Consider the following 8,800-nt stretch of genomic DNA (forward strand, 5'->3'; position numbering starts at 1 on the left):
GTGTGCTCAAGTCTCTCCCCATCATAAATAAATAAATCTTAAAAGTAAGTCTACTTAAAAGATAGATAAAAATCTAACCATCTTTTAGGGTGTTTGTGAGGTTGAGTTGTGGGGGGTAAGGGGCTGGCAAGGGGGAGCCTCTCAAGGTCACGTAGGAGAGGGAGCATGGGCCAGATGTTTAAGAGTGTGACTGGGGAAGCCAGTGGACTCAGGTTCACATTGTAGCTCCCCACCCGCCTGCTGTGGGACTCTGGGCAAGTTGGTTCACCTCTCTGAGCTGCTTGCTCATCTGTAAAGTGGTGCTGAACAACCATGTAGGGCTCATCACGGTTCTGGGCAGTAGACTCTCTGAGTTTCAGGGGTCCTTGCAAATCATCTGGTCCAATTCATTTCAGAGAGGGCAAGGGAATTAGCCAGGATCACACAGCCAACAAGGAGCAGAGCTCTCCATGCCCAGTTCAGTGCCTCAGCTGTCCCTCAAACCTGAAGGCAGAACTTCCGGGCTCAGGACGAGGGAGCAGAGAAGTTGACTAAAGGAAGGGAAAGAGGGAGGGAGCACAGATACTCAGTGCCCAAGATTAAGCACAATTACTTGAGAACTTTACTCTGAGCTTCCTGGCAGCCAAAGTGAAAAGGGACACATGCTCTGTTATGTAGCTTTCTTTGTCCTGGTTCCTCTGGGAAATGGAGCTTTGCCAGTGACTTAGAAATATAGCAATAGGTTTCATGTGCCTGGGTTTTGTAACTTCTCCCAGCCGGCACCAAAGTGGATGCCAGGGTTCCCTGGATGAGGGTGGTGGGGAGAGGGTGCTCCTGGCAGAAGGGACAGCATGAGCAGAGGCCTGGAGGTGTGAACCAACTGTTGTGTTTGCGGGAAGGGCAGGTGGCAGGCCAGCTGACCTCGTGGCTCTCTCCCTGTCATTTCAGTTGGGCCACGTGGTCCTGTCCCCAGTCTGGTTCCTCTACAACCTGCTCATGAAGCTGTTCCAGCGCTCAGCCCCGGCCATCACCCTTGAGAGCCCGGACATCAAGTACCCGCTGCGGCTCATTGACAAGGAGGTGAGGGCCTGACACCCCAGGCTTGCAGCATCCGGGCCACAGAGGCTCCTTGCCCTCCCTCTGGCCCCGCAGAGCTTCTTGGCGCCTGCCCTGTGCTCAGGGAACAAGTTCCTCTCCCCCCGAAATAGATCCTGTTGTCTGCCCATTTTTCAAATGGGGAAATTGAAGTGATGTCCCCTTCTAGGGCTACTACCAGTAAGCAGGCAGAGGGGCTCGAACTCAGGTCTCTGACCACAGAGCCTGCTCTGCAAACCACACTCTTTCCCACAGAAGTCCAGAGCAAGCGGACCCCTCAGGACTTTGGGATCTAAGCGCCCATTTAACAGGTGGGAAAACAGAGGGCAAGAGAGGAGTGGGGGGCATTGGAGGTCACACTGTGAGTTAGGGGTAGAATGAGGACTCAGGCCTGACCCTGCCTTGGTCCCAGGTGCTTCTCATCCCAGTGCCCCTTTCCTTAAAGCAAACGACTCCCCCCTGCCTCCAGGTCGCCTTCTCTGAGCCCTGCTTGTGGGACCCTGGTACTTTCTGCCTCTGTGCAGATTCGTGATCTTGTGGTCATCTGCCCCCTCTGGAAGGCTCACTCTTGCCCTCCTGTTTGACCCTTTCCCTTTTCAAAGATCTGATCATGATTTAAAACCATCCTCTCCTGCCTTTGCCCCGCCTCCCTACAGCAGCTGCTTTTCTCTCTCCTCTCCCTCACCAGAGCCCCTCCCTGGTGCTATTTCTGGCCACCGCAGCTGCCTCCAAAGGGTGTGACAGGGAGAACTGAGTCATGGAGTGGAGAAAGTCACCTGCCAGGCCCTGGGCCCTGCCCCGTCTCCACCCTGAGCTCCACACCAGTCTGAGGCCCCTTGAGGCTCAGAACCGGGAGGTCACAGACAAGTCAAAAGCCAAAGAGAGGAAAAAGAAAAAAAAAATCACCACTTCCCAGAAACTTGTATGAGGCTTTATCTTTTCAATATGTTTTATATATATTTTAACCATTTTAATTCCAGAAAGAACGTGTGGCTTATATGTGCCCACTATAAACATTCTTTGTTGAGTATTAACACCCCCTCCATGCCGCCTCCATACGGAGGGTCCCCTTCACGGGCCGTGCGAGCCTTTTCCTGGGCATCCCGTTCATACACGTGTGATGTGTGCAGTTTTAGGCGTGTGTATACTTACTGTCACTTTTTTAAGAATCTAATTTTTTTCACCCAGCCATACAACACGGACACCTTACCACGTCTCATCCAAATTATTTTTGACCACTGTCTAGCATTTCCCCATAGCGCAGTCACACAGTCGACCCGCCAGTCCCTTTTGATTGTCCGAAGCAGTTAAATCTGCTCCTTCCCCCGCTAGAGCCTAGTGGTGGCTTTTGGGGGTCAGCGGCCGGGTCCGCTTTTTTTTTTTTTTTTTAAAGATTTTATTTATTTATTTGACAGAAATCACAAGTAGACGGAGAGGCAGGCAGAGAGAGAAAGGAAGGGAAGCAGGCTCCCTGCTGAGCAGAGAGCCCGATGCGGGACTCGATCCCAGGACCCTGAGATCATGACCTGAGCCGAAGGCAGCGGCTTAACCCACTGAGCCACCCAGGTGCCCCCGGGTCCGCTTTTTGATATGTTCGCTAAGCTTCCCCAGTGGTGCAGGGAGGCCCCCTCCCCCACTGCTTGCCCTTCCTGGACCTGTTGACCTTCAAGGTCTCCCTGGAGCTCTGGGGGGTGGACGGGTCGGCTCACCCTGGCCAGCAGCCCCATGCTGAGCCCTGCACAGACGTTAGCCTCATGACTTTGCTGGGCCCCGCCTCTGTCATCCAGCCCAGGAATTATCAGTGTTTTTCCCTGTTCCTCTTCTTCCCAAAGTTGCCTGGCGTGTGGGCTTCTGACCTTGAGCCCAGGACCAGTTGATAATCCTGGACTCTGTTCCCAGGAGGCCTGGGGACTCAGTTTGCATGGAGCGCAAGGTTCACGGGGGAGGCCGCCTCGGGCTGGGGCTGGGGGTGCAGAGACCGCTGGAGCTGTCCTAGGGGGTGGCCAGGCTCTGGCTTTCTGCGATCCGGGCCTCCGGCCTCTGCTTGTCGGCTTCAGGGCCACTCAGAATGGTGCTCTGCTCCTTTGGAGTCTGCTGTCCTCCCTCCAAGTGATGACGCTGCCCATCAGTGGACCTTGCCACGTCGCCTAGCCTCGTGTGGGCGCAGACCCGTGCTGGATAGTGGCCGGGTGCAGGAGAGACCCCGCAGCGGCCTCAGGGGGCTGGGGCTCTGGGCTTATTCCCAGCTCTGACCACAGCTTACTGTGGGAGACTTGCCTCCCCGGCCTTGGTTTAAGTCTGCTTAATGGGGAATGGGGGGCTTTGGTTCTGGCTCCTTCCTTGGCCGAGCCTGGCTCTTAACCAGCCTCTGCCGCACTCTGGGGAGAAATGGCCATCGCCTGCCCATCCTGCGCAGGGTGGAGGCCTGGCTTAGCTGTGGCTGTGACCTCGTGGGCAGTGGGGCTGGTGCACTTCTGCCCTGTGCAGCCTGCTGCCGTCATGGCCGTCCCACTTCTCAGGGGACTTTTAGCATCATCTGGAGCCCTCTCTTGTGTCCCCGGCCCTCAGCACATGGGCCTTGTCTCAGCCCTGCCCTTAGTTTGCCAGCCCAGGGCCCGAGGTCTTCCTGCTTCCCCGGGACCCTCCCCAAGCTGATGGCAGGGTTGGATCCTCCCTCTTGCCCTCAGAATTTTCTGGGCCATCTGGCAGCCTCCTGTTGGGATCCTGAGTTCATTCCATACCCTAATCCCCTTGCTGGGGGGTCCTGGGTGGGTCCCTGCCCTTCTCTGGGCCAGTGAGAGCAGAGGCACACGTGGTGCGTGTTTGACTCCTTGCCTGTGCACACGTGTGTGCACACGTTGTACGTCCACATGTGACATCAGCATCCCTTCTGGAGGACGCGGGACGCGTCCAGAATGAGGGCAGGGGGCCGCTCTGCCGCAGGTGCTGACAGCTCAGGCCTCTTCACAGGTGATCAGCCACGACACCCGGCGGTTCCGCTTTGCCCTGCCGTCGCCCCAGCACATCTTGGGCCTCCCCGTCGGTGAGTGGAGCTGGGGCCTAGGTCAGAGAACTGGGAGCTTTGCCCTTGAACTAGGGAGAGTGGGGAAGTCTTCAAGGACCAAGGACAGCCACACGGGCCCTTCAATGAGTGTGCGAATGAGAGGGGACATCCATGGTGTCCCTGACAGTGTCTCTGGCGGGAGCAGAGCTGTGACAGCAGGAAGCTGGGACATGGGAAGCCCTGTGGGGGTGGGAAGGGGGCCTGGAGCTGAGGCCAGGCTGGCCTCTTGAGGACAGGGCAGGGTGCAGGCAATGACCTACTAGACCCAGCACACCCTGCAGAGGTAGTGCGTGGACCCTCCAGGACCAGAACCCCCCCATCTCGTCCTGCAGGCCAGCACATCTACCTCTCAGCTCGGATTGATGGCAACCTGGTCATTCGGCCCTACACGCCTGTCTCCAGTGATGACGACAAGGGCTTTGTGGACCTGGTCATCAAGGTGAGGTCGGGGCCGGGGCCTTGTGGGGGCCGGGGGGACCGCATCCCCTATAACCCGGTCTCTGAGGGCCCGGTGCTCCCTCGTGCTGGGTTCTAAATGAAAGTGAACTGGAGTTTCCCGGCACAGGCAGGGCCTGGAGTCCAGGAGGAGCAGCTTCAGGGAGGGTCATCTGCAGAAGAGAAACCGGGAAGGTTGACCAGCTTGTGCAGAGCTCACTTGCCTGCCCTTAGACCGCCGAGGCCTGCACCGGGTGTCCGGTTGTGGCCGCAGGGGGCCCACTCCGATGCGCTCAGTCACGTGGTGTCGGTGACCAGCTGGTCCCTTCCCAAGCACGTTTTCCTAAGAGACATCCCAAGCCCCCTCGGGAGTGGTGTGAGGAGCTCGGTCGTTGTCTGGGGAGCTTGGCTCCCTCACGGGCAGGGGTGGGTGCACACTGTAGGGGAGAGGCAGCCCTGAGACCAGAGACACAGCCAGCGAGGATCTGAAGAATCACCACACTGAGGGGCATCTGGGGGACTCGTCGGTCCAGCATCCGACTCTGGATTTCAGCTCAGGTTATGATCTCAGGATTGTGCGATCGAGCCCTGAGTCGGGCTCCACGCAGAACATGGGGTGTGCTTGGGATTTTCTCTCCCACTGCCCCTTCCCCACACTTGCACGTATGTGCTCTGTCTCTCACGTGCTCTCTTAAAAAAAAAAAATCACATTTGAGTGGAAAGAAAAATGACAATCGTAGCGCAGTACACTTCTGTGCAATTGGAAGCAGAAGCTCTGCGGAACGATCCGTGTTCCCAGACGGCCCGTCTGACACATGCGACCAGCCCAGGCCAGTGGGGGTGTGGAGTTGGAGACCTGCCAGGAGAGGCCCAAACCCCCATGGCCCCCCTGACCCCACAGTCCCGGGGGCCGGGCTTACTCCTAACTGCACTGTGCAGGCCCCTCACTGGGCCCATCAGGGGTGGACGGACAGAGCCGAGGCTCCTCCCGCTGGGCCACAGCTAAGGCCCTGGGTCTGTGAAGGCCGGAGGACAGCTGGGCCTGGGCCCTCCGTAGCTCCGTGTCATTTAGATGATACTGGAGGCCCAGGCCCAGGCTCGGGAGCCTGTCTTTGCCTGGAGAGAGGACACCCTTGCTCCTCTCACACAGGAGATCGGGCACCGGGCACGGCAGAGTGGGTCAGGTGGGGTGATGGGAGCTGCTCCCCTGGGCTGAGACGTGGAGGCCAAGGCCAGAGAGGAGGGAGGAGGACCTTCCCGGTGCCAAGGCCCTGAGGTCGGAAGGAGATGAAGATGCTTCATAGGACAAGAGGAGGGATGGCAGGGCGGTGGGGGGAGGGCAGTAGGGTTTGGGGGTTTGTCCAGAAGGAAGGGAAGCTGTTGAGGGTTCAAGCATCTGTTCTTGTTGGAATCATTCTAGCTGGATGTGGAGAAGGTATTCGGGAGTTGGGGGGTGGCATCCAGGTAGAGGACGGGAAACTCAGGAAGACCGGGCCCCTCTGGCTCAGAGACCTTGCTCCCTGCTCCCCACTGGCCCTGGACAAAAGCCAGAGGGCTGGCCCGCACGTGGCTCTGCCTCTCCCTCCCTGTCCCTGCGCTTCCCCATGCTGACACCCCCTGTGCCCCGGGGGCCCAGGCCTTTTGGGCTGCCGGTTCCTCCCCAGTCGTCCCCTCGAGGCCCGGCACCCCAGCCCTGGGCGGGGCGAGCTGTGCGCCTTCTCCCCATCTCTTTCTTGTAGAACTTCCTTTCTTTCAAAGGGGAAGTCCCACAGGGCACAGGGAGGGAAGTTGTTCCAGAAACACTGCTTTTATGACAGCACAGAATGGAACGAACAGAACACGCCAGGGAGGGGTGGGGCTAAGCCCGCTTCCCGGAGCCTTGTCTGTGCTAAACTCCCCGCGTGGGAATCTCCCATCGGGAGGGGGCACGGAGACCGTTCTTGGCAGGACATTAATACATCGAGCCCTCGGGTTGGGGGCCTTGTTCCCCAGGCGGACGCTTGGTGTTCAGGGCAGGTGTTAGGGAAAGGCAGACTCGGGGGGGCGGGCCTGCAGATGGGTGAGTTGAGATTGGTGGATGGCTCTCTCGTGAGAGAGGCACGTGCGGAGGCACGCGCGGGCCACAGAGATGCCTAGAAGCCTCCTCCCCCTGCAGCCCAGAGCCCGGCCCGGTGACCCTGAGAACAGGGCCCGAGGACTGTGGGTGTGTCTTGTAGGTTTACTTCAAAGACACCCATCCCAAATTCCCTGCTGGAGGGAAGATGTCCCAGTACCTGGAAAACATGAAGATTGGCGACACCATTGAGTTCCGGGGCCCGAACGGGCTGCTGGTCTACCAGGGCAAAGGTGATTTGGGTTGGAGTGCCCAGCCCCGGTGGGCTTGCTGAATGCCGGGTCTGCTGCTGTCTGGGTGGGGGACCCCTGTTGGGGGACCGGTTTCCTCGGCCATCTCGGAGGGGAATTGGTCACCCCGGGATTGCAGACTGGTAGCCCACAGATCGGTTTTGTTTGCCTGAAACCCAGTAAGTGGAAGCATCCAGCCAGAGCACTTCTGGGTCCCCAGGCCCACCTCCTACCCCTCCACCGTCTGCGGTGGGAGCGAAAGGCTCATCCTCCTGCTTCTCTCGGCTGGCTTTGCCCCCATCCTGTCCGGCCCCAGGCGTGGCATGTTTGAGAGCTGGGGTTTCCCCTTCTCCCTTCTCTCCGCAGGGAAGTTTGCCATCCGTCCAGACAAGAAGTCCAGCCCCGTCATCAAGACAGTGAAGTCGGTCGGCATGATCGCTGGCGGGACGGGTCTGTGGTCCCAGAGCCCCTTGCTGAGCCCCTGGCAGGCGATGTCATGGGTGGGAGTCAGGGTCAGGGTCAGACCATGGGATGAGGCACGGATTATAAGCAGTTGTGAGCTCCCCGAGGGCAGGCCCCCAGGCCCAGTTGTCCTGGCACTTCCCCTCCATGCCGCCCCCTGACTGTCTGGCATTAGCACTGGGCCTGGGGGTACGTATACAGCAGGTGCTCACTCAGTGCGTGGGGGGTGCTGCTGTTTTGTAGGCATCACCCCGATGCTGCAGGTGATCCGCGCCATCATGAAAGACCCACATGACCCCACCGTGTGCCACCTCCTGTTTGCCAACCAGGTCAGTGGGTGAGCCCGAGACGTGCAAGCCAGGCTCCCGTGGGGAGGGGGTGCCGCTCAGGGTGTCTGGGCGGCTCCGGGGCTGGACTGTGAGGGTGCTCTGAGCACCCGGTGCATGGGCAGCCTTCCTGCGGCCGGTGGGGGCCCGGAATTTTCAGTCTGGGGCCCAGTGTTTGACCTCCGTGGGGCTGCTTCAGGGGCCAAAGGCGCGAAGCACCCAGAGCCCTTCCCAAGCTGGGATTAGCTCCCTGGCTGCTTCCTCTGAACCTCAGCACTCGCTCCACAGGCAGAGTTAGGGGCCGGCAATAGAGTGGAAGAACGCCGGCCGGGATGGGGGTTGGCCTGGAGCCCAAGGGTCCGAGAGCACAGCCACAGGCAAGGCCCTGGGCTGGGGGTTTGGGGCTGGGTTTGGACCTGGTCTTTCTGACTCCCGAGCGCATGTCCTCCCCACGCCTGCCGGCTCTCTGCCCTGGCCTCTTGTGTGGCCTTGGATGGACCACTTGCCATTTCTGAGCTCCGCTCCCTCACTGTAGAATTAGCTGATGAAGCAGGGTCACCCCAGGAGTCTTCGTAGATTCAGTGTTTTATGACTGAATATGTGGGTTTTGCAAAGTGGTCCCTGTTGGAGGAATGCCAAGGTGAGACACCTGTCCCCCAACAGTGTGGGGGCCACACCCAGGCCCACGGTGCCTCTCAGATATGGTTCAGGTCAGCTTATCCTAGGGCACCTCAGGCCCAGGCTCTGTCCCGTCCATCTGTAAGGTCCTTGGACTCCCACAGCTGCAGTAAACCGCCCTGAGGCCAACCAAGGTGGCTTTGATCGAGGCGGGTGGTGCATGGGAAGGGCCATTAATTCCAAACTGGTGGGTGTGGGAGGACCGTGGTTCCACTTAGTGCTGCTGGACTAGTCTCCGGGGCCGTCAGCCCTGCGTTGCCCATACAGGGCATCCTGGGGCCCACTGGCCCACTAGCCAGGGTCTTGAAATTGCTCACTTTCTAGCTCAGATACCCAGAGAGGGACTTGACTGACCCGTCTCCCAGGAGGTAGTAGGACCAGGACTTGAGCCGGAGCACATTTTATGAAAAATCACTGT

The 8,800-nt window shown here is 59.1% G+C and overlaps 1 protein-coding gene across 2 annotated transcripts in view; it reads left to right on the forward strand.

Annotated features, from left to right (window-relative positions):
* The window catches only part of LOC101693176 (NADH-cytochrome b5 reductase 3), a 28,758-nt gene that overhangs the window by 8,311 nt on the left and 11,647 nt on the right, over positions 1-8,800 (forward strand). For both annotated transcript variants that reach the window (XM_045083759.1, XM_004771193.3), the window contains exons 2-7: positions 928-1,059; positions 4,045-4,117; positions 4,471-4,577; positions 6,790-6,919; positions 7,283-7,366; positions 7,622-7,707. In XM_045083759.1, coding sequence (XP_044939694.1) covers positions 928-1,059; positions 4,045-4,117; positions 4,471-4,577; positions 6,790-6,919; positions 7,283-7,366; positions 7,622-7,707 — 612 coding nt within the window. The remainder of the gene's footprint in view (positions 1-927; positions 1,060-4,044; positions 4,118-4,470; positions 4,578-6,789; positions 6,920-7,282; positions 7,367-7,621; positions 7,708-8,800) is intronic.

The sequence above is a fragment of the Mustela putorius genome, unplaced genomic scaffold (genome assembly GCF_011764305.1).
Source record: "Mustela putorius furo isolate JIRA1106 unplaced genomic scaffold, ASM1176430v1.1 tig00000738_pilon_pilon_pilon, whole genome shotgun sequence".
NCBI lineage: Eukaryota > Metazoa > Chordata > Mammalia > Carnivora > Mustelidae > Mustela > Mustela putorius.